The following is a 26,679-nucleotide window of genomic DNA, read 5'->3' on the forward strand; positions in this document are numbered from 1 at the left end:
GTGGATATAGAGGTGTTTGTTTATGGGGAAAAACTCAAAGAAGCATTGGTACTGTATGATCTCACTTATAAGTGATGTCTGAAAAGGCAAATCTCAGGAATCAGCATGAAGAATACATGGCTGTAAAGGGCTGGGTGCTGGGATGTTGACATGTTGCTGAAAGGGGATAAGTGGCCAGATTTAAAAAATAAGTAAATTCTGAGGATCCAAGGTTCATTAGAATGACAGTAGCTGACTCCATCCTGTGTACCTGAACTTTCATGAAAAGATCGTAAGTATTCTTAACACACACACACACCCCACATACAATATGTCAACCATGCTATATAATGAAATGTGTTGTTAACCTACTTTGGATTCATATATATATCCAGGCACTGTAAATTACATATATAGAAATTTATTTCTCAATTCTTTTTCAATAGAGCCAAAGGCAGATTTTTTAAAAAGAAAAAACAAATAGAGAGAACATACCACACAATCCTGTGAGTCAGTGAAATGTGGCATTGGCAGCAAAGCTATGTGTATGTACAAAAGGGTCCCTGTGTAGTCCCTGGTGCATGGAAATTCTAAACAAAATGTCATTTCATGGAATAAATATTTGAACATATAATTATACATGTGGGCCAGGATTTTTACACGTTTAACCATTTGCTGCCTACCTAAATTCTGTGCACATCTCTTCCACATGAAAAACTTTCCAAGTGTCTGTGTGATGCTAGATAACAATTTAACCCCAAGTACTTAGGGATATGCAATTCATAAATATATTCTCTTCAGCTGACAAATTGATCTCTGTCCAGTATTACTGCAAAGGATATCATTCCAGCCCCAAAGTCCTTGCCGAATATTTAATATTACACATTTCTCCTGGTTACTGCTGGGCTCACCATGGTGCCAGAATCTGAAAAGGAGGAAAGAGCATCAGCGTGTTTCCTACAATGATGCGTGAAGAGAAAAAGCAAGAGTAAACAAGCCTGAGAATGAGGCTCAAATTTGTGGAAATCAGATTCAAGTGTGTACAAATCAAATGTTCTCCATCACCCATATCTGACATTTCCATAAATACCCTCAATGGTCTCTTACCTTGTTACTTAACTGTTCTCCCAGCATGCATCCCAAGCATGTCTATATCTTCATCCCTAGGCCTTGATGTCAGGGTACAATCAGCCCAGGCTGCTTATTTATATGCTGAAAAGCTCTCCCTTTATTCCCGTATATTAATATGATTTTCTTCTCTTTTACAACAGAACTCTCATAGAGACTGGAGAACTAGCTGAAATCTCTGGATAATCTACCTATTTCTACATCAAGAACAAATTATTTAAAACCAAGGATTCCTAGTTTTCTTCTCTGAAAATTAAGAAAAATAACCTCACTACAAATTTCTGACAACACATATTAGGAAAGAATATGAGAACATACTAAAACATTAGAGTTTTTAAATAATTTCATAAATATGAGGCTCAATATCAGATGGAGGGCTTTTGATAGGTGAGAATAAATCAGTTACCATCATGACATGAATTTACTTTATAAAGATATAAATGATGGCTGGAGAGGTGGTTCAGATATGAGGAGTGCTTGCTGCGTCTCCAGAAAGCATGGGGGTTCTGGCCCCAGCAGCCATATTGCCAAGGTCATACCACCTGTAACCCCAGGGGATCCCCACTTATGAGCTCCATGGACCCTACATACACACGACAGACACTCACAGAGATAAGCATATATACACAAAAAATAAACTAAGTCTTATTTTTGAAATATAAATGAGAGGCTGAAAGCATAATAAAATGCATCTGTGTGTAAAGACCTTGGTTGGCTGCCATGGGTACCTACCATTCTACACTCTGCAAGTTCAATTTCCTCATCTCTACTGGGGAGATCAACAATGTGTGTCTCACAAAACTCCTGTAATTAGTAAATAGGAAGTAAAAGTAACTCCATCCCCAGCACTTATGCCAGGAGTGAGCTGTTTTAGTTTCTTAACCAACAGCAGGAACATCCTAAATTCACCTCATGCTACAGGACCCAGGCCTCCTCTAAGTGACTCTAGACTCACATGGCACTCTTGTTGTAAGATGTCCCATCAACCCATCGCCATTGTCTGTGACCTTCATCCCTCAGCCCTATAAAATAAGCAGCCTTGTGGTCAAGGATCCCAGTGATGAAATCCTAAGAGGGAAGAAAGATACAGCTGTCAGCCTGGGTTGAGCACTTCTTATTCTGTTACAGAATTTTATAAGATCTTTAACAATTATTTTAATGATCCAAAATTTTAGGGTTCAGCTAGGTATGGTGGCAAATGCCTTAAATCCCAATGCTCAGAAGGCAGAAGAAGGTGGATCTCTGTGAATTTAAGTCCAGCCTGGTCTACAAAGGGAGTACAAGAGAAACCCTGTCTTGGAAAAAATTTATAGGGTTCAATATGATGCACATAGGTAAATAAATAATAATTAAATCCTAGTTCATCTATGTCCTTAACTATTTCTCAAATTTTAAATTAATATACAGTAATTTTATATTTTAGAAGTTCAATGTGATGTTTTGAATAATTTTTCTCTGGTCATACAGAGAAGACAGAAAAAAAGGATCAAGGAATAGAAGAACAACCCCCAGCCCACAGAAGTACACATCTTCTCTTGCTGATCAGGACAAAAAGTATCACTCATATTTTCATGACACTGGAAATAATCTCAGGCCATGGTCATAATGAATTCTCATCTCAGACTCACTCCCCTCTTTTCTTCACCAATACCTTTCTTGAAAGCTGCACACAAGAGAAGTTTACACATTTAGTATTTCTCCATTTATAACTTCAAATATTTTGTTTCTGATGGTTGGTTGTGACTCTCCTGATTTGATCCTGTTTCTCTACGCCCTCCTCTGTTAGGTGGTTGGTACTGCAGGAAGCATGAAACTGCTGAAATCACAAACTGGTCTTTCATGCAGAAACATTCCATCCTTCCCTCCACCCTTCTGTGCTGCATTTCTGAGGCCCTTGGTTCCTTGGGGCTTGTTAAGGCCCACTGAAGTGGAGCAAGGTTTAGCAGGCAAAGGCTGAAACAGCAATGTCTGCCTATGTGATGGAAAGCCTTCTGCCGCACCACCACCCACGTCAACAAAACCCACCCTTAGTAAAACCAGGCAGACAGCAGGCCCAGCCCACATCTCCCAAGATGCACCTGCTCTTCCTTGCTGTGGATCACCAGCAGATGATCACCCATGTTGGAGCACTTCTGCTTACTCTCGCTTCAAGATGCATAGTCATTGGAAGTGAAGTAGCAGTTGGTACCAAATGGCTTCCAGTTCTTTGGGCAACAGCTCCAGACTTTGTCTTTGGGAGAGAATGAACTATAAGTGCCACGTAATAAAGTCATGCTAAGTTTCTTGAGTGATGAGCCCACAGGGAAGCTGGGACTCCCAACTTCTCCAGATACAGCAAGGAGCCTCTCACCCCTCAGTTACCAAGCAACCCATGTCTACCTCCATTGACACTAATGTCATGGCCTCTTTGTGCTACTGGGGTGATACCAGGAAAATCCAGAAAAACAGAGTGTATAGAACACCCACACTCTGAGGACATAATGAGAAACAGTTTATGTCTCCAAAGAATAGAACTCATCACACCAAGAACCAGAAATTCTATTATATGCATGTTGTATTTAAATAATACATGTCAGTACACATGGCAGCAATAGACTAAAAAAGATTTTTAAATTAGTGAAAATAGAAATACTGTATAAAAAATTACAAAGATTTTATAAATAAATGTAATGCAGAATACCTCAAAAAAGTAAAAATAGGTAAATAAAAATCTAATGTATGTAAATATATCCCTTTGTATCTGTAACAATGTGTTTTTCTATTTCGAATTGAAAAAAATTAACAGAATGATCTTCTTTTTAAAAATGTGGTGGCTATAGTAGAACGTAGATGACAAAGAAATCAGTTAATTAGAGAAACAAAAAGCATAAAGCTTGAATTAAATAACAGGCAAAACAGGCAGAAATAAATAAATGATTGATAGATAGATAGATAGATCAATGCAGTCTGCTATCAAGATTACTAATATGCCTATACCAAGTAAGAGAGGTATATGATATATAAAAAATAAAACAAAGACTTGAGAAACACATAGTAGCAGCTATACAGCAATATACTCACGCACTCATCTATATCCCTCTGTGTTTATATGGAAACCAAGAATGTCTTAGAGATGGGAAAACATCAAACAGTCGGAGGAGATGAAGGATGAGTGGTCAAAGCATTGCAGTGCTAGGAGAAGACTGAGAAATGACATTCACAGTGGAAAACACAAACAAGGCTTAGAGAACAAGGAGTGTTGTGGACCGATATAAAGAACGTGGATAAATATAGACAGATACATAACTCTGTCTCTTGAGAAACCTAACCCAATATTCCACCATAGTGTGGGCTATATATGGCATCCTTCCCATAATTATACTGTGGAAATGGAGAAAGCATCAGTTATTTGCATTTAATTAAAATATAATTATATCATTTTTCCTTCTCTGCCCTCCAGTCTCTGTGATGTGCCTTACTCCTTCTCAAATTCATAGCCTATTTTTATTGTTGTAAGAGCTACAGTAAGTAATAACTGCCAAGAGAGGGAGAATTGATCTTCTCTATGGATTAGGCTCCTAACTGCTTATCCAACACCAAGTGGTTAGCCTTAAATGGCATCAACTGAGCATGACATAGCAAGATAGAATAAGACCAGGCATAAACGCTCATATCAAGGCTGAGACAACCGACTAGGAGGAAACGGGTCCCACAAGCAGAGGAGGCCTGCTCTTTTCTGAAGGGAAAGAGGAAAGCAGTGGGTCTGGGGGATAAGGGAGGTGGGGGAGGAAGGAGATGAGAGGAGAGAGAGGAGGATGTGGTTGGGATGTGTCATATGAGAAAAGAATAATTTCTTAAAGAAATAAAATACTTAGATAATAAAATTATATGCTTTAAATGACCTACCTCAGAAGACCATCAGCCAATATCTATGGTCTATAATAATTTTTGTTGTTTAGATCCTGTGTATGATCTGATTAGACAAGCACTTCACACCTGTCATCTTCCTCCTCAAAAATAATTACTCAAATTTTAATAGAAGAACATCCTATAATATACCAGATCAGTCATCATCAAAACTGCTAATCAGAAACATTTAAGACAAAGATCTTCTGAAAACTTATCCCAACTAAGAAGACTACAGAGATATGGCAGCTAAATACAATGTGGTTTCCCCAGTGAGACTCTAGTAATCATGATCTTCAACAGTGTTGGCATCAGTGTTCACTCACTAGTTGTAGGAACCATGTTTGCTTACATAAGATGTTCATGTGGAGACAGTGTATGTCTATGTAAGGTTAGCATGGTATCTATATCATCATGTGAAATCAATAAATGTTAAAATGTTCTCAAGGAATGTATTAAAGCTTTAAATAATTTGTATTCAGGAAACATGCTTCATAATTTTCTTCTAATTATATATGTGTGTACATATGTATGTATATATTTTTTCTGAGATGAGAAACAGCAAGTGTGTGGAGATGGTTTAGAAAAACATAAGCTAGAGAAATATAAATATAAAACAACCCTTTTCATAAAAAAGACTTGTGTAGACAAATGGAGGCATACAAGTCAGATATTCTGGTCTGATAATACATGTACATATAGACTCAGTACTTGCCACCTCAGAATCTGTTAGAAATACTACATGACTGCTGCAGGCATCCCCTACTCAAGTGTAGGCCATACCAGCCAGCATAACAGGTAGGTAGCCTGACCATGGAACACTCTCATTCCCTCACTTCCCACTGTTGTAGAGACACAATTCTCCACCATGCCTCCCTCCAACACTTTCACTTTGCCTTGTCCCTCCTCCAATGTCAGAGGCTATCCCCTACTGAAGTGCAGGCCACAGCAGCCAGAACAGTAGACAACCTCAGGCTGAGACTCACTACTGGACCAGAGGCCACATCAGTTGTCAGAACTCTAAATAGACCAGAACACCCTTTGATATCTGCTCCTCTCTCTTGGTGCACCCCAGCCCCCAACTCTAATGGAGAACCCCTACTCAACAAGAGGCCATGACTGCCAATTGATATCAAGCTCCCAACTCCAGCAGAGACCCTCTAATCAACCACAGGACACACAGATCAGAAGACAGAAACCAAGGAATAAAACGTACAGCAATGATGAGACCTCACAGACTGTTGCCAGACAGTTGAGGTGTGAAGGCCACCACTATCAGAGATCTAGGGGAGGGGAATATGCCGAAGAGGGGATAACAATTGGGATGTAGTATAAATAAATTAGAATAAATAAAATATACATTAAAAAACAAAAAAGGAAAAAGAAAATTTAAAAATAAATCATGCAACAAGCAAAGCAAAATTCAGAAAGCAGCACCTAGCCTATAATCACGAAACCAAAAAGCCTGGAAACCAGAGTAAAAACACAATCGACAACAGCCAAGGCAATATGTCACCATCAAGACATAGCTATCCTAATATATTTTTTCCTCCTTTATTTATTTATTCTTGTTACATCTCAATGGTTATCCCATCCCTTGTATCCTCCCATTCTTCCCTCCCTCCCAATTTCCCCTTATTCCCCTCCCCTATGACTGTTCCTGAGGGGGATTACCTCCCCCTCTATATGCTCATAGGGTATCAAGTCTCTTCTTGGTAACTTGCTGTCCTTCCTCTGATTGCCACCAGGTCTCCCCGTCCAGGGGACATGGTCAAAGGTGAGGCACCAGAGTATGTGAGAAAGTCATATCCCACTCTCCACTCTACTGTGGGGAGTGTTCTGTCCATTGGCTAGATCTGGGTAGGGGCTTAAGGTTTACCGCCTGTATTGTCCTTGGCTGGTGCCTTAGTTTGAGCGGGACCCCTGGGCCCAAATCTGCCTATCATAATGTTCTACTTGTAGGCTTCTAGGACTCTCTGGGTCCTTCTACGTTGCCATTCTCCCATGATTCTCTCATCTAGAGTCCCACTAGAATGTTCTCTCCTCTGTCTCAGTTTCCTGGTAAGTGAAGGCTTTCGTAGGACATGCCCCTTGGGCTAATATGCAGATATAAGTGAGTATATACCATTTGAGTCTTTCTGCTTCTGGCTTAACTCACTCATTATGATCATTTCTAGCTCGATCCATTTATCAACAAATTTCGGGAATTCCTTCTTTTTAATAGCTGAATAGTATTCCATAGTGTATATGTACCACAGTTTCTTTATCCATTCTTCTATTGAGGGACACTTCGGCTGTTTCCATGTTCTGGCTATTATGAATAAGGCTGCTATGAACATGGTTGAGCAAATTTTCTTGCTGTGTGCTGGAGCATCTTCTGGGTATATTCCAAGGAGTGGAATAGCTGGGTCTTGAGGAAGCCTTATTCCCATTTTTCTGAGATACCACCAGATAGATTTCCAAAGTGGTTGTACTAGTTTGCATTCCCACCAGCAATGAAGGAGTGTTCCTCTCTCCCCACATCCTCGTCAGCATGTGGTGTCGTTTGAATTTTTGATCTTAGCCATCCTAATGGGTGTAAGATGGAATCTCAGCGTTGTTTTGATTTGCATTTCCCTGATGATTAAGGAGGTTGAGCATTTCTTTAAGTGTTTCTCAGCCATTTGATATTCCTCTGTTGAGAATTCTCTGTTTAGTTCCATGCCCCATTTCTCGATTGGGTTATTTGGTTTGGTGGTATTTAATTTCTTGAGTTCTTTATATATTTTGGATATTAGACCTTTGTCAGATGTGGGGTTGGTGAAGATCTTTTCCCAGTCTGTAGGCTGTTGCTTTGTTCTCTTTACCGTGTCACCTGCCTTACAGAAGCTTCTCAGCCTCATGAGGTCCCATTTATTAATTGTTGACATTAATGCCTGGGCTGTTGGTGTTCTGTTCAGGAAGTTGTCTCCTGTGCCAATATGTTCCAAGCTCTTCCCCACTTTTTCTTCTAAGTGATTTAGTGTCTCTGGTTTTATGTTGAGGTCTTTAATCCACTTGGATTTGAGTTTTGTACAAGGTGACAAATAAGCCTCCAGTTGCATTTTTTTACACATAGACATCCAGTTAGACCAGCACCATTTGTTGAAGATGCTATCCCTTTTCCATCGAATGGATTTGGCTTCTTTGTCAAAAATCAAATGCCCATATGTGTGTGGATTCATATCTGGGTCTTCGATTCGATTCCACTGATCAACCGGCCTGTTGCTGTGCCAGTACCATGCTGTTTTAATTACTATTGCTTTATAGTACAGTTTGAAATAAGGTATGGAGACTCCTCCAGAGCACCTTTTATTGTACAAGATTGTTTTAGCTATTCTGGGTTTTTTGTTTTTCCATATGAAGTTCAGAATTGAACTTTCAATGTCTTTAAAAAATTGTGTAGGTATTTTGATAGGGATTGCATTGAATCTGTAGATTGCTTTTGGTAGGATGGCCATTTTTATTATGTTAATTCTCCCTATCCATGAGCAAGGTAGATCCTTCCATCTTCTCATGTCATCTTCAATCTCTTTCTTTAGGGTTTTGAAATTTTTTTCAAACAGGTTCTTCACTTGCTTAGTAAGAGTAACTCCTAAGTACTTTATATTGCTTGTGGCTAGTGTGAAGGGTGTAGTTTTCCTAATTTCTTCCTTTGCAAGCTTATCATTTGTGTATAGGAAGGCTACAGACTTTTTTGAGTTAATTTTGTATCCAGCCAATTTGCTGAAGGTGTTTATCAGCTGTAGGAGTTCTCTGGTGGAATTTTGAGGGTCACTTATGTAGACTATCATATCATCTGCAAATAGAGATAATTTGACTTCCTCCTTTCCCATTTGAATACCCTTGATCTCCTTATGTTGTCTTATTGCTCTGGCTAGAACTTCGAGTACTATATTGAAGAGATATGGAGAGAGTGGGCAGCCTTGCCTTGTTCCTGATTTTAGAGGAATTTCCTTAAGTATCTCACCATTTACTTTGATTTTGGCTATTGGCTTCCTATATATAGCCTTTATTATGTTGAGGAAAGTGCCTTGTATTCCCGAGCTCTCTAAAACTTTAAACATGAATGGGTGTTGGATTTTATCAAATGCTTTCTCTGCATCCAAAGAGATGATCATGTGGTTTTTTATTTTCATTTTGTTTATGTGGTGGATTACATTGATGGATTTCCGTATATTAAACCATCCCTGCATGCCTGGAATGAAGCCTACTTGGTCATGATGAATGATATCTCTGATGTGCTCTTGTATTCGTTTTGCAAGTATTTTATTTAGTATTTTTGCATCGATGTTCATCAGAGAAATTGGTCTGAAATTCTCTTTCTTTCTTGAGTCTTTGTTAGGTTTAGGTATCAATGAGACTATGGCCTCATAGTATGAGTTTGGTAATGTTTCATCCCTTTCTATCTTTTGGAGTAGCTTGAAGAGTATCTGTATTAGCTCGCCCTTGAAGGTCTGGTAGAATTCTGCACTGAAGCCATCTGGCCCTGGGCTTTTTTTGGTTGGGAGACTATCAATGATTACTTCAATTTCTATAGGTGAAATGGGACTATTTAGCTTGTTTATCTGCTCTTCACTCAACTTTGGCAAGTGAAATTGATCAAGAAAATCGTCCATTTCCCTTAGATTTTCAAATTTTGTGGCATATATGCCTTCAAAGTAGGATCTTATTATTCTTTGTATTTCTTCAGTGTCTGTTGTTATGTCTCCCTTTTCATTTCTGATTTTGTTGATTTCAATACTGTCTCTCTGCTTTTTAGTTAGTTTGGCTAATAGTCTGTCTATCTTGTTGACTTTCTCAAAGAACCAGCTCTTGGTTTTGTTGATTCTTTGGACTGTTTTTTTAGTTTATATTTTGTTAATTTCACCCCTGAGTTTGATTATTTCCAGATGTCTACTCCTTTTGGGTGTTTCTGCTTCTTTTTTTTCTAGGGCTTCCAGTTGTGTCGTTGTGTCGTTAAGGTGTTTATGTCCGCTGCTTCCAATTTCTTTTTAAAGGCACTTAGTGCTATGAATTTTCCTCTTAGCACTGCTTTCAATGTATCCCACAAATTTGGGTATGTTGTTCCTTCATTTTCATTGAATTTCAGAAACTCCTTGATTTCTTTCTTTATTTCTTCCCAGACCCAGGTGTCATTTAGCAGAGAGTTGTTTAGTTTCCACATACGTGTAGGCTTTTTGTTATTTCTGTTGTTGTTGAATTGCAGCCTAAGCCCATGATGATCTGATAGGATACAAGGTATTATTTCAATCCTCTTGTATCTGTTGAGGCTTTCTTTGTGAACTACAATGTGAGCAATTTTGGAGAAGGTTCCATGGGGTGCAGAGAAGAAGGTATATTCTTTCTTGTTTGGGTGAAAGGTTCTATAGATATCTGTTAGATCCATTTGACCCATGGCATTGGTTAATGATGTTATTTCTCGGCTTAGTTTCTGTTTTGATGACTTGTCCTTCAGTGAGAGTGGGGTGTTGAAGTCTCCCACTATTATTGTGTGGGGATCGATGTGTGGTTTAAGCCTTTTTAGCAGATCTTTTACAAATGTGGGTGCCCTTGTATTGGGAGCATAGATGTTCAGAATTGTGATGTCATCTTGGTTGACTTTACCTTTGATGAGTAAGAAATGTCCATCCTCATCCCTTTTGATTAATCTTGGTTGAAAATCTATTTTGTTTGATATTAAAATGGCTACGCCTGCTTGCTTCTTGTGTCCATTTGCTTGGAATATTTTTTCCAACCTTTTATCCTGAGGTAATGCCTATCATTATGGGTGAGATGTGTTTCTTGAATGCAGAAGAATGTTGGATCCTGTTTATGCACCCATTCAGTTAGTCTGTGTCTTTTTATTTGAGAATTGAGACCATTGATGTTGAGAGATATTAATGACCAGTTACTATTAAGAGTCTTAATTTTGATGTTGGTTCCAGTCAAGCATTTGTGTAGTTGTGTTTTTGCCATGGTATAGTTATCTATTTCCTGAGTAGTTTTGGTTGTAGCTTGACCATTTGGGATGGAGTGTTCCTTCTAGTACCTTCTGTAAAGCTGGATTTGTGGATAGGTACTGTTTGAATTTAGTTTTGTCATGGAATATTTTGTTTTCTCCATCAATGTTTATTGATAGTTTTGCTGGGTAAAGTAGTCTGGCCTGGCATCTGTGGTCTCTTAGGTTTTGCAGGATCTCTGTCCAGGCCCTTCTGGCTTTGATGGTCTCTGCTGAGAAGTCGGGTGTAATTCTGATAGGTTTGCCATTAAATGTTATTTGGTCCTTTTCCCTTGCAGCTTTTAATATTTTTTCTTTGTTCTGTATGTTTTGTGTTTTGATTATTATGTGATGGGCAGTTTTTCTTTTCTGGTCAATTCTATTTGGTGTTCTGTATGCCTCTTGTATGTTTATAGGCATCTCTTTCTTTAGATTGGGGAAATTTTCTTCTATGATTTTGCTGAGAAGATTTTCTGGGCCTTGGAGTCTGATATCTTCTCTTTCTTCAATGCCTATTATCTTCAGATTTCTTCTTTTCATGGTGTCCTTAATTTCTTGGATGTTTTGTGTCAGGAATTTTCCAGATTTGGCATTTTCTTTATTGGTTGCTTCAAGATCTGTTATTGTATCTTCTAGACTTGAGATTCGTTCTCCCATCTCTTGGCTTCTGTTAGAAAAGCTCAGCACTGTGTCATTCGTCTTCTTCTGTGAGGCCTCACGTTCTCGTTTTTCTTCTGTCTGTGTGTTTATCATTGAATCCATTTTCATTTTCGTATCTTGAACAGATTTTTTTATTTCTTTCATCTGGTTGTTTATATTTTCCTGAAAATTTTCCATTTCCACTCTATGTGCTTCTTTTATGTCTCGCACCTGCTTCGCTGCTTCTTCCTGCATCTGATTTTGAATTTTATTTGTTTCCTCCATTAACATCTTCATTACCAAGGATCTGAGGTCATTTTCTTGTGCTTCCGTTGTATGTGAGTTCTCCAGGTTGTTTTCTTTGGGATAGCTGGGAACTGGAGACGTCATGTTGTTTTGGGGGTTTTTGCTAATGCTTTTACGCTGTCCCTTAGGCATCTTGCCGTCTCTGTTTTTGTTGGGTAACTTCCAGAGTTGAGTGGAGGGAGTCTGATGATAGATTCACTTGTTTTCTCACGATTTCCGTAGGCTGGAAGCCCTGATACTTCACTGGTGTGGATGGCAGGAGGTTATCCCTGTAGTTTTGGGCTCTCACCACCAGTGATCCTCAGCTCCCCTTTGCTGTGGGTCCTGCAATTGTTCTGGGTCTCTGAATGATCGTTGGGTCAGGCCAAGGTATCCACAACCTTTTGGGTCCCCTGCCAAGTCCAGCCAGGGATACTGGGCCCGAGCCACGCGTTGAGCTCAGCTAGTTTCTCAGGGCCTGAACCGTCTGCCACAGCAGGAGAGCTGCGACTGCACTGAGCAAGCACCTGGTGGAAGTGAGTGCTCTGCCCAGCTTGTGTCACCGCAGGAAAACCAAGGCTGCACTGAGCAAGCACCCAGGGTATAACTGAGTGCTCCGCCCAACCCGCATCACAGCAGGAAAATTGCAGCAGCGCTGAGCAAGCACCTAGGGTAAAAGTGAGCGCTTCGCCAGGCTTGCATCACAGCAGGGAAACTGAGACCGCACTGAGGAAGCACCCAGGGTAGAAGCGAGCGCTCCGCCCAACTTTCGTCGCAGCATGCAAACCAAGGCTGCTCTGGGCAAGCACCCAGAGTATAACTGAGCGCTCCGCCCCGCTCGAGTCACAGCAGTAAAACAGCGTCTGCGCTGGGCGAGCACCCGGAGTATAACTGAGCGCTCCGCCCCGCTCAAGTCACAGCAGGAAAACTGCGTCTGCGCTGGGCAAGCACCCGGAGTATAACTGAGCGCTCTGCCCCGCTCGAGTCACAGCGGGAAAACTGCGTCTGCGCTGGGCGAGCACCCAGAGTATAACTGAGCGCTCCGCCCCGCTCAAGTCACAGCAGGAAAACTGCGTCTGCGCTGGGCAAGCACCCGGAGTATAACTGAACGCTCCGCCCCGCTCGAGTCACAGCGGGAAAACTGCGTCTGCGCTGGGCGAGCACCCAGAGTATAACTGAGCGCTCCGCCCCGCTCGAGTCACAGCAGGAAAACTGCGTCTGCGCTGGGCGAGCACCCGGAGTATAACTGAGCGCTCCGCCCCGCTCGAGTCACAGCAGGAAAACTGCGTCTGCACTGGGCGAGCACCCGGAGTATAACTGAGCGCTCTGCCCTGCTCGAGTCACAGCAGGAAAACTGCGTCTGTGCTGAGCCGGCGCCCAGGGTAGAAGCCCGCACTCCGCCTAGCCTGAGTCACAGCAGGGGAGCTGCGCCTAGGGCAGAATTGCCTGCCGAGCCGAGCCAGCCTCTCCACAGCACAGCTCACTGAGCAAACCCAGGACTCCAGGCCGAACCGTCCGCTGAGTCCAGCCTGGGGCTCAAGGCACCACGCGACCCAAATCCTGTCCAGAGTCCCCTCTCCCGCAGCAACTCCCACTGTCCATCACACTAATCGCCTCCACTGGAAGGCTCTGAGCTGCAAACCTCAGCCACCGCCGCTGGAGCCTGTGGAGCCACTCGCGCTGCCGGAGCTGCTGATGGCACTGCTGTCCTCACCGCCGCCGCTCTGATCCAAGAAAGTCCTCGCTCCTCCCGTGTGCAGGGGCAGGCAGGTCCTCCGCACCCTGGTCCCTCCGAACCGTGGAGCACTTCTGCTGCCGTGGTATGGGGACCTTGGTGTTCCTGGCTCAGAAATCTGTGCAATTCCCTGAATTGTTCGCTGGAGCTTTCAAACACAGTCCACACTGCTCGCCGCCATCTTGGATCTCCCGCTATCCTAATATAACAAGCCCTGAATATTCCAACAGGACTAAAGAGCAAGAAAAAGACCATAGAACCAACTTTCTGAAAACAATAGAGGTCCTTAAAGAGAAAATGAATATATCCCTTAAAGAAAGCAAGGGAACGACTAACAAAAAATTAGAGAAAATGAATAGATCTCTTAAAGAAAACCAAGAAAAAAACAAATAGTTGAAGGAAACAAATAAAATTGTTCAAGACCTAAAAATGGAAATAGAAACAACAGAGAAAACACACACTCAGGGAATTCTGGAAATGGAAAATCTAGGTAAGCAAATGAGAACTACAGACACAAGTCTCAGTAAAAGAATACAAGAGACACCTAGGAAAGTGTCATTTCTCATTCATCAGCACTGTGTGCTTCAACCATTCGTGCTTCAGTTTCACACCTCTGGGACAGTCTTCGTAACCACAGTTATAGTTGTTGCTTCTTCTAAAACATCTATCTCAGGGCAACCCTTCCTGGACAATATTGTAGACACTAGTTTCTTTTTTCTTCATTTTTTGTCTGACACAGATTCTTTACATAGCCCAGGCTAGCTCCACACTCACTGTCCTTCTGTCTCACCATCATGAGCACCTAGGATAATAGCAGTGTGCCATTGTACCTGGCTGACACTGATAATTGGTTTTCCTCTACATTACTTGAGAACTAAGTCTGTGTTCTCCTGGGACTTTGTCTGACACACTATCTGACATACAGTAAAATGGCTATTACTTTCTATAAGTGACCAAATGAATGAGTAAAATATCCTAAATATACTAGTTGTCATGCATTTTTATTTTTTCATAAATTCTCAAATCGTTGATGAAGAGAAATTGACGCTTTTGCTCAGTTGGTGTCTAGATTTTACATGATCTTGAACACCTTGAGACAGGAGTAACCAGGAATTAGCTGAAGAACACTTCTTGGATAATTTCTTCTCATCTATGTCTTATCCAGAAGCTTGTGTACACATACAGCTTGTGTATACACACAGTTGTATACACATACAGCTAGTATACACACACAGCTTGTGTACACATACAGCTTGTGTACACACACAGCTTGTGTACACACACAGCTAGTATACACATACAGCTTGTGTACACATACACCTTGTGTACACATACAGCTTGTATACACACACAGCTTATGTACACACACAGCTTGTATACACATACAGCTGGTATAAACACACAACTTGTATACACACACAGCTTCTATACATACACAGCTTGTGTACACATACAGCTTATACACACACAGCTAGTATACACATACAGCTTGTGTACACATACAGCTTGTGTACCCATACAGCTTGTATACACACACAGCTTGTGTTTACACACAGCTTGTATACACATACAGCTGGTATAAACTCACAACTTGTATACACACACAGCTTGTATACACACACAGCTAGTATACATACACAGCTTGTATACACATACAGTTGGTATACACACACAGCTTGTATACACACACAGCTTGTATACACACAGCTAGTATACACACACAGCTAGTATACACACACAGCTTGTGTATGCACACAGCTTGTGTACACACACAGCTTGTAGACACACACAGCTAGTACACCCATATAGCTTGTGTACACACACAGCTTGTATACCCATATAGCTTGTGTATACACACAGCTTGTATACACACACAGCTTGTATACACATACAGCTGTTATAAACACACAACTTGTATACACACACAGCATGTATACACACACAGCTTGTGTACACATACACCTTGTATACGCACACAGCTAGTATACACATACAGCTTGTGTACACACAGAGCTTGTATACACATCCAGCTGGCATAAACACACAGCGTGTGTATACACACAGCTTGTATACACATACAGCTGGTATAAACACACAGCTTGTATACATACACAGCTTGTATACACACACAGCTAGTATACACACACAGCTTGTGTACACACACAGCTTGTATACACATACAGCTGGTGTACACACACAGCTTGTATACACACACAGCTAGTATACACACACAGCTTGTGTACACACACAGCTTGTATACGCATATAGCTTGTGTATACACACAGCTTGTATACACACACAGCTAGTATACACACACAGCTTGTATACACATACAGCTGGTATAAACACACAACTTGTATACACACACAGCATGTGTACACATACAGCTTGTGTGCACATACACCTTGTATATACACACAGCTTGTATACACACACAGCTTGTGTACACACACAGCTTGTATACACATACAGCTGGCATAAACACACAACTTGTATACACACACAGCTTGTATACACATACAGCTGGTATACACACACAGCTTGTATACACACACAGCTAGTATACACACAGAGCTAGTATACACACACAGCTTGTGTACACACACAGCTTGTATACACACACAGCTGTTATACACACACAGCTTGTATACACACAGAGCTTGTATACACACAGCTAGTATACACACACAGCTAGTATACACACACAGCTTATCTGCACATACAGCTTGTATATATACAGCTTGTGTACACACACAGCTAGTATACACACACAGCTTGTATACACACACACACAGATTGTGTACACATACAGCTTGTGTGCACATACAGCTTGTATATACACACAGCTTGTATACACACACAGCTTGTGTACACACACAGCTTGTATACACATACAGCTGGTATAAACACACAACTTGTATACACACAGAGCTTGTATACACATACAGCTGGTATACACACACAGCTTGTATACACACACAGCTAGTATGCATACACAGCTTGTGTACACACACAGCTTGTATACACATACAGCTGGTATACACACACAGCTTGTATACACACACAGCTTATATACACACACAGCTTGTATACACACAGCTAGTATACACACACAGCTGATCTGCACATACAGCTTGTATATATACAGCTTGTGTACACACATAGCTAGTATACACACACAGATTGTATACACACACACAGCTAGTATACACATACACCTTGTATACACACACAGCTTGTATACACATACACCTAGTATACACACACAGCTAGTATACCCACACAGCTTGTGCACACACACACACAGTTTGTGTACACACACAGCTAGTATACATTCACAGCTTTTGTACACACACAGTTTGTATACACATATGGCTTGTATACACACAGCTTGTGTACACACACAGCTTATATTCACACAGCTAGTATACATACACAGCTTGGATACACACAGCTAGTATACACACACAGCTTGGATACACACAGCTAGTATACACACACAGCTTGTGTACACACACAGCTAGTACACACACAGCTAGTATACACACAGGTAGTATACACCCACAGCTTTTGTACACACAGCTGGTATACACACAGCTTGTATACACACACACCTTGGATACACACACAGCTAGTATATACCCACAGCTTATATACACATACAGCTAGTATACACACACAGCTTGTATACACACACAGCTTGTATACACACACAGCTAGTATACTCCCACTGCTTTTGTACACACACAGCTAGTATACACACACAACTTGGATACACATAGCTAGTATACACTCACAGCTAGTATACACACACAGCTAGTATACACACACAGCTTGGATACACACTGCTAGTATACACACACAGCTTGTGTACACACATGACTAGTATACACACACAGCTTGTATACACACACAGCTTGTATACACACACAGCTTGTGTACACATACAGCCTGTACACATACAGCGTATATACACATGCATCTTTTATACACACACAGCTTGTCTACACGTACAGTTTGTAGACTTCTTGATGCCAATGAGAACATGTAGATTTGACCTTGAGGTCTGAAAAAGAAAACACCTCCACAGAGCTCACTCCACCACCCCACACAGTCACTCAAGAATGCGATTGAGTTTCCCTAGCAGCAGGCATGACCTCTTATTGACCAGGGGTTCTCCATTAGAGCTGTGGTCTGGGACATAGTGGTAAGGAGGAGATGGGGTATTATAATTAGTGTCTGGGGTGCATTAAGAAAGGTGGAGAGGATCCAGGGCCAGGGGTCTCTCTTTAGTTCTGGTATCCAGTGTAGCCTCTGGTCCAGCAGTGAGTCTCACCCTGAGTTTGTCTACTGTTCTTCTGGCTGGTGTGGTCTGCACTTGAGCAAGGGATAATCTCTGGAGTTGGGGGCAGGGACAAGGCAAAGTGGCAATGTTGAGGGGAGGCATCATGGAGAATTGTGCCTCTGAGAGTGTTCCGCGGGCAACTACCTCCCTGTTTTTCTGGATAGCAGCTTGCACATGAATAGGGGATGTCCACTTGAGTTATGTGATATTTCTAATTGCTTAAGAAGTGGCTCCACATTTACATTTACATGAGATGAAAACATCTGACACATAGGCCTTCATTTGAACAAACAAGTCTTGTTTGTGAAAAGGTTCTATTGTTCCTATATTTCTTTAGCTTCGGCTCCTTTCTGAACATCACTGCATACTTGCTGATCCTCATCTTACTACACACACACACACACACACACACACACACACACACACACACACATATATATATATATATATGTATATATAAAGAAAGAGAGAGAATTAATAAATCCATTAAAGTAACCAAGGAAAAATCAAAACACACACACACGCACACACACACATACACACACACACACATATACACACACCACACACCTGACACCATGGTTCCTTCACTGAAGCAGCTGAGACTTGAGTGGTGTGTGTGAAGTTCAGACAGTCTTCTACTGGGATTGTCCATCATAAACTGGTAGGTCACTGTGAAGAGAGAAGGGAATGGGCATCTGTGTAGCCAGCGCTGCAGCCTCATGTCCTCTCCCTGGGCTGGGCCAGGGCCGTCCTCCATAACAACTCCCCCGCTTCTGCAAGCAAACCCACCGAAAACCAGACTAAATGATTTCTCCCCTATGCTCATTTATATCACTCGTTTCTATATCTCCGCATTTGTTTTTTCTCTCCCTGACTACATCAGCTTTATTTTCTGGGACCAACATTCCATCTTCTGCTTCAATTCATCATAACCCCTGCATCAGGGAACTACCCCAAGTCCTGTGTGGTTATAAGTTGATTCACCAATGTCTGGCCTCTTTGAACAACTTTGAGGCAAGAATAATGGGTATGTTAACATATCCTAGCAGTTTCTGATCATACGTAGGAGTAGTTTAAGCATCTGGAGATGTCTAAGTGGGATGGATATGATGAAGACGCATTGTATATAAACATGAAAGCTTCAAAAAATAAATTAAAATTATTTTAAGTTAGCATTTGCTTATGAGCGTGCACATTAAACAATGTTAAAAAAACAGACTTTCTTTACTGTTTTTAAGCAAATGATTCTACTTTGTGGTTTGGATCCTGAACTTCTACTTCTTCTTGACCAGTAGGTCTCAGACATGACTGTGCCAAGTAGATCCTGCCTTAGTGAGAACAATGTGCTTGTCTCATAGCAGAGAAGACTGCACACAGGAAGTGCTTGCCGTAAGTCACTCACACTCCCTCCCGGACTGTGCAGTAACTATTGTGATCATCTTCACAGCAAATAGGGAAGCAGGCTGTAGACTGCAAAGAACATTATCAAAACTTCTCACACACTAGACTTCAGATATCGCTTTATAGGGAGATGAAACAGGGCAGAAATATTTTGTTTCCTCAGTTTTCACGATTCAATTTGGTTATGTTTTACTCTCAAATTGAGAAAAGAAATCCCATATGAGTCACAGACTCTCGCCTTTGAACCTTATCAAACCAATTAAAGCTGCACTCCCAATAGGGACATACTTTGACCAGAGAATGTGATTAATGGTGAAACCGATGCTGGAAGGCTCTGTCACAGATGATGGTTATAAATGACATGTGCTAACAAAGCTATGTGAAGCACCCTGAAAAATCTCAGAGGTCAAAAGAGAGAAAGAAAACAAGGTGGAAGAGTAGTCAAGAAAAATATGGTATTGCATGTAAGGTTTGACCAATTAATGGGATTCAAAAAACCAGCACCAGCAGGAAAGGACAATGCATGCAGTACAGCTAGACCCCCTGCTCAGATCTAGCCAGTGCACAGTTCATTTCCCATGGTTGTGGGGAGAGTGGGGATGGCCTCTGACATGAACTCTGGTGCCCCCAATTTGATCATTTCCCTTTGGTGAGAGGCCTGGCAGCCCACAGAGGGAGGGGAAGCAGGCTATCTGGGTTAGATCTCATAGGCTTGTGGTCATACAGTGAGGGAGGAGGTCGACTTCTGTCAGAAGTCTAGGGGAGAAGAATAGTGTGGGAGAGAGAGGGAGGGTGGGAACAGACAGAAACAAGTAAGGGGATAACAATTTGGATGTAATTTGAATAAATTCTAATAAAATTTTTAAAAAGAAAGAGAAGGACATCCATCAGTGAAGAACTTACCCACACAGCTCATGATAAAACAGGTGCTGAGGAGTAAGATGGTGATCACAGCAACTGACCAGAGTCTCAGGGTCCAGCAGACTCCCTTCCCTGTGAGACAGCAAGCAGACATACTCACCATAGACCAAATGCAATGACAAACTTAGAGCAGGAAAAGTTGTGAAAACCCTAGAATAAATGTACAAGCCAGGTCTGAATGTCCCACGTGTGCGCATGCACGCACATGCACAGAGAGAGAGAGAGAAAGAGAGAGAGAGAGGGAGAGGGAGAGGGAGAGGGGGAGAGGGAGAGGGAGAGGGAGAGAGAGAGACAGAGAGAGAGAGAGAGAGAGAGAGAGAGAGAGAGAGAGAGAGAGAGAGAGAGGCGGGGGGAGAGAAAGAGACAGAGACAGAGACAGAGAGAGAAGACCCACACAATCTAGAAAAAAATTCCCCCTCAGGCACCGGCAATTCCGTGTCTTTATACTTGCTTCTTAAAGATCACATTCTAACACTGGTGTCCTATCTTTTTACTTCCCCTTTCAATATTTGGGTCTTGTTTTTCAAAGGGCTTCTGGTGCTAAGATACTTACTTCCTTCAAACTCCTGTGGGGCTGCTGTCTTGCTCCATTCTATCCTTCAGCCTGACCACTTGTCTGCGTCTTTACCCCAGGCAAACACTCATCCCATCACACACTTTCACCATGGCCTCTGAACTGAGACAGGAATGCTCACCGCACCTTGGGGCTGGCTCTCCTCCACCATTATTTAGGTCTGTGTTCAGAAGCTCAAGGGCTTCTTGTGTCTGTGTCTACCTGATATGGATCAGGGACCTTGTCTTCTCTCAAAGAGACCAGAGCTCTACACACTCCGAACTAAATGGACCAGAGATGGGCAACCCTGAACATACAGAAGAAGTCACAGTAGGAACTGGTGTCCAGTGCTTAAATGCACCAAAAGAGTCTTTTAAAGAAAGAGGAAATTGAGAAACATGCCTAAAATTGTTTCTGAAAACTCTGACAAGAGTTTCCTCATCACTTGCTCAGTTCCTAATATGGAACTTTCTTCCACCTCAAAAGAGGTTTCTCTATGAAAGTAATTTAAACAAATTGTTACATACAAATTTTTATGTGAGTTATTTAGTTAGTATAAGGCTTGATTCATATATTGAACATGGTTCTAGTATGCAATAAAAAGTCTGATTTAATGACTAGAATTTAGATATTATGAATTAATGTGGTAAATAATAAGCAGTTCATAGAGGTCTGGTGTGGGCCTTTGTCTGTAGGTGGCTTCCCAGTAAGCCTCATGCTCAGAAATATGCAGGTGTTCCTCCTGCTGGCAACAGTCCACAAAAAGAAAGTGGGTTAAAAGTATAGTTCCTGGCAGGGACACTTCCAAAGTATACAGTACAGACTTTAGGCCAAAAGGTGTCAAAAGCTGGCTCTTTAAAGAAACCCACAGCGTTGCCCTAGAGGCAAGCCCCGGGAGGTGTCCTAGGTGTGGCTCCTGAAATTCAAGTTACCTTGGTTTAAAGACCCAGAGGTCTGGAGTCTGGGCACTCACTCCCCCATTTCTCCCTCCGTATCTCCCTGTTTTTGTTTTTTCTTTTAGAATTAAAATCTAGCTCTTCGACTCTCAACTGTCTTTATATTAACAGAGTACACTTGATTATCTGGTCTTTTCACAAGTCCGAGGCTCCCATCCCCCATCTGGAAGGGACACTGGATTCCTATGTGTGCAGCCACCCTCTGCTCCCTCAAGCTAGGGGATCTGACTGGAAAGCTCCCTCGCTGCCAAGGGGGCCTTCCTAGTCACCTGTTCTCGGGACAGGGCCTTCCTTCCTCAGCTAGCCTCCCTAGGGCTAAAGAAACCTCTGTAACCAAATTCTTGGCCCAGCCTCCTGGAGAAAGGAACCCACATTCTGGGAGATGGTAAAGTGGTTGGTAGCCTTGCAAGTGTTGAGGACCTGAGACTGATGCCAGAATCTGCTATGCCCAGACTGATCCCCCCAAAAAAGAACCAGAGAAACCAAGACAGCTATAAAAACAAGAGAATCTTTTTATTCAGCCCCAGGCTCTGGGTCGCATTCGATCCTCAATTTAAAGGTCCCAGAAAACGGCCTTGGGCGCCGGCCTGAGGGGCTTCTTATAGTCGACATGAGAAGGTGGGGGGGAGGCTTCTAAAATCTACTACAAAGACTACAGAGAGGAAAGGCGCCAGGACCGCTTACAATTTAACTTTCATTGTTCTTTCTTTTTCCGCCATTTTCTCAGGGGAGTATACTTCTGTAGCGGGAGCAGGTCTGTTGCCATAGATAGAGCTATGTTTAAGTCCGTTTCAAAGAGTTTTATGGACTTCAGATAAGCCATTTGTACTGCTACTGTCCGTACTACTAAAATCATTTGGTATTGTTTAAAAGCCTCCTTGCCTTTTTTTTTTTTTTCAGATGTTAAATGGCATTTCTGCGCTTCCCAGGTGGGCGCCTGGGCATTCTTTTTTCAAACCTACCTAGAAATGTCATGGTTATAATCCCAGTGCTGGGGAAGCTGAGACAGGCGGATCCCTGGGAGCATCTTGTCTAGCCATCCCAACTTTTAATTGATGTTCTCCAGACCCATAAGAGACCCTGCCTTAAAGGAAGTGGACGGTGTTCCTGAGATTTATACCCAATGTGTTCTTAAATGGAAAAGGGAAATAAAAGGAAGACTTGACTGCTCATAAGTGTTTGAAATATTTACTATAGATATAAGGGAGATTAGAGACAGAAGCATCAGGAATGATCCAGAGTGAACCAGGCCATAGCTAGTTCAAGGGAGGTCACGAGAACCAGTGGCAAAGAGGTCAGGAGTGAGCCAGAAGAATGGGATAGCAAAAGGACCACATAGCCACAATGGCAGGGTTGTGTATAGATGAGAAGTTGGGGGAAGGACCCATCTCAGTCCATGGGCTACAGAGTTTAGGGTAGGGGTGGGGTATGCCAGCTAGCATGTCTCTGTAACAGGTACAATGCTGAGAGAGGCTGGTGAATAGCATCTGCTTCGATATGTTAGTTGGCATCTAAGTTAGCTGTTTGTCTCAGGTTGGAGACCTATCAGTCCTCAACCCTTCCTTCACATGTATGTGCACCTGCATATGTACACACATGAGTAAGCACACACATACATACATTTAAAAAACAAGAGACATGAGCGTTATTCAGGAGTGGCATTGTGAGATGGAAATGGAATTGTGATGTGCAGTTTGCTGAGATATGGCTCCTTTGAATGAGAGGAAACTGGTATTTAATTATGATTGTTGTGCCTATACTTTGACAGTGCTAACTGTATTTTGAACTCCCTCTTGTCACACAAGCTCTAAGGCCAATAACAGATCTATCATCTTGAGCACACATTGGTAATCACATTGATGATTGTAGGTCAACATGCAAATGAGACTGATGGGATTTAGACCTTTTAGATATGACATTTCCTTAGACTATAGTCACCAGCGTGTCAGATTGCTGTGTGTGACAGACGGATCTCCTGACTCTACAACTTCCTCTAAACTCTCTGTGTGGATGCTCTGTTGGAACAAATGGGCTTTTCTTCAATGCTGGTGACTTGAGTTTGGACCTTTTCTACTGTCCTCATGGAAGGGACTGATCTCTGTAACCATCCATAAGATTGCTCTCATGAGTGTTTCTTTCCTTCCTTATTAATGCTGTGTGCTCAACTAGGTTTCTTGTACCTATTTTTGCCTATCTATCTATATTCCTTTCCCTTACTTCTGCATGTTCTGCCTTTGTGTTCCTTAAAAGAAACTGGTTGATTTGTGCACTGTTTTCAGGTGGGTCCTGACTTGTCATTTGATTGGAGAGTAAAGAGACTGCTCATTTGTCAGGAGCTTGACATTGTTGCCTGGTACCAAGGAAACTGACTGACCTTGTTGGTCCAATATGACAAAATTTGACTTACATTGGGAAAAGTGGATTACTAACATTTTATAAGTTCTCTCATGAGGTTGGTAACATTTTACGAGTGCCCTCAGGTTAATGGCAGAGAAAAGAGATAGGAAATCAGAGGCAAGCCTTATAAAGTAGTTATCACTCCCTCCTCACACACATTCTTGGGTATCATCCCTCTACTGTCATCAGCAAACATCCACAATCATAAGGAAGCAGTCTCCAATGGGATACCTATGATACTGGGATACAGGACCTACACATGAGACCTCTATCTTCAGTTTCTAGTACAGAAATTCTAAGAGTCTTTTGATCATAGGACATTTTCTGTGGCAATTTTTGTGGGGATGTTCCAAACTCCACAAATAGCTCCACAGCAATAAATATAAAATTATCTGCTTTTCTCACATAAAAACAATTCTATTTTAGCCGAGCCTTACTTTATGCCAGTGAAATGACTCTTGCCAGACAACAAGATTGTTTCAAAATAGGGCCAACCATGTGATCAGACAGTTAGAACCCAAACTCCCACATCTTCAGAACGAGAAATGCACTGAAGACTGAGTTCAATCACCAGGAGTCGGTTGCCTGCAGAGAGACCTGCGGAGAGAGCTCAAACATAGATTAAACTCAATGAAGCTTTTCAAGTAATACCATAGTGGTAGCTTTAGAAAAGGATGGGCTAGATTCAGTAATTTCAAAAGTCCCAAAACCTTTATACCCACGGTTGTTTGATAAAAATGGAAAAGGAAGAAGAGGTTGTTACCAGAAATGCATTACCAACAGTTTCATTTCCCCTTCTGGATGAAGAAGTACAAACTATGCTGCTGAGCTGAGAGTACAGGAAGAGAAAACATTCTCTTAAGCTCCCCACAGGCAAATGGCCTTATGCTTTCTTATCCATCTCCAGCATGCACTGCCCTAATTCATTTCTGTCTTGACTGCTAACATCCTGCACTCTAGTCACTGCTCCCTTAGCTTCCAGTCTACGCTGGATTGCCTTTTACTGAAGAATTCTGGGACTTCCAAGATGGCAGCAGTCAAGGCTTACCATATCTGAGTGGTAGAAGATCAGAGGCTGTGGTTGTAGTAACCTAGCAGTTGACTCCAAAACACTGATAACGATGTTTTCCAGATGAGAGGCGACATCGCTGGAGTTGGAGGCACACAGTTCCAAGGCCCTCTGCAGCTGTCTCTCAGGTGCAGGAGTCCTGCAAGGTCCTGGACTCACAGTGCCCTGTGCTTTCTCCCTATAGGAACTTGGTTCCCACATTCCAGGAGCTCTCCTCTCCAGCAACCAGACTTCAGGTTCCTCCTACTTCCCCAAGAAAAGCTCTTGGATACTGGGGTTAACATCCCAACACCGCCTCATGATTCTACTGGTCAACCTGTGGAGACCAGCTGAACAATAGGAGCATAAATGGTCCTGGGTCCAAGATGGCAGACTCCAGCCGAATCTTAGTCCTGGGAGCTCAGTGCCTGCTTGGCTAGGAAGTGGCTGTGTGGCTGAATCCATAACATCAATGCATGTTGGCTGTGTCACTGGCTCCATATGAATAATGCCTGCTCATGACCTGCCTGACCTCCCTGACCCACCTGGGATACAGCCACCAGAGAGGTGAGCTATATGTGGGACCAAGCCCCTACTGTCCACCGTCCAAAGGAGACCTATGGACTGCCCAATTATTGAGTTTAGAGTGCTATCTGACTACTGCTGATCTGCCTGACCCACCTGGAACACAGATGGCAGAGAAGTGAACTATCTGGAACCCAACTCCCATTGTCTACCATCCTGAGGAGGCCTCTTGAGGACCTGAGTAACGTTCAGCTTAGAGCCATTTGTGCATACTCCTGAGCTGCCCAATCATCAGGGACCATCAGGCCTTCTAACACCAGAGACAACCAGATGGCTAGAGGTCAGCGAAATAATACACGCCACAAAGCCCAGGGCTATATGACACTACCAGCCAACAGCTATCCTACCTCCACACCTGAAGTGAAAGAAAATAATCTAAAATTTGAGGTTATGAAAACGATAGAGGCCTTAAAGGAGGAAAACAAATCCCTCAAAAAATACAGGAAAATGCATTCAAGCCGGTAAAGAAATTTAATAAATCGCCTAAATAAAAATAGGAAAATACAATGAAATGGGAAAAGGAAATGAAAAAAAGAACTGTTCAAGTCCAAAAAATGCAAATAGAAGCAATAAAGAAAATGGAATCTGAGGCAACTCTGGAGATGGAATACCTAGGCAAGAGAACACAAACTACAGATTCAAGCATCACCAACAGAATACAAGAGATGGAAGAAAGAATCTCTGGTATAGAAGATATGATTAAAGAAATCAATATATTAGTGAAAGAAAATGTTAAATCTAAAAAAGTTCTGACACAAACCATCTAAGAAATCTGAGACGCTATGAAAGGACAAAACATAAGAATAATAAGAACAGAAGAA

At 42.0% G+C, this 26,679-nt stretch overlaps 2 protein-coding genes across 3 annotated transcripts in view; both read right to left on the reverse strand.

Moving 5' to 3' along the window:
* The window catches only part of LOC311588396 (C-type lectin domain family 6 member A-like), a 167,904-nt gene that overhangs the window by 104,112 nt on the left and 37,113 nt on the right, over nt 1–26,679 (reverse strand). The window lies entirely within an intron of this gene.
* Nucleotides 601–26,679, reverse strand: part of LOC311588395 (C-type lectin domain family 6 member A-like) — a 143,911-nt gene continuing 117,832 nt past the window's right edge. The window contains exon 7 of the mRNA XM_084765971.1: nt 601–904. Coding sequence (XP_084622097.1) covers nt 760–904 — 145 coding nt within the window. The 3' untranslated portion in view covers nt 601–759. The remainder of the gene's footprint in view (nt 905–26,679) is intronic.

Source organism: Acomys minous (genome assembly GCF_964271855.1).
Source record: "Acomys minous genome assembly, chromosome: 17".
In the NCBI taxonomy this organism is placed as follows: domain Eukaryota; kingdom Metazoa; phylum Chordata; class Mammalia; order Rodentia; family Muridae; genus Acomys; species Acomys minous.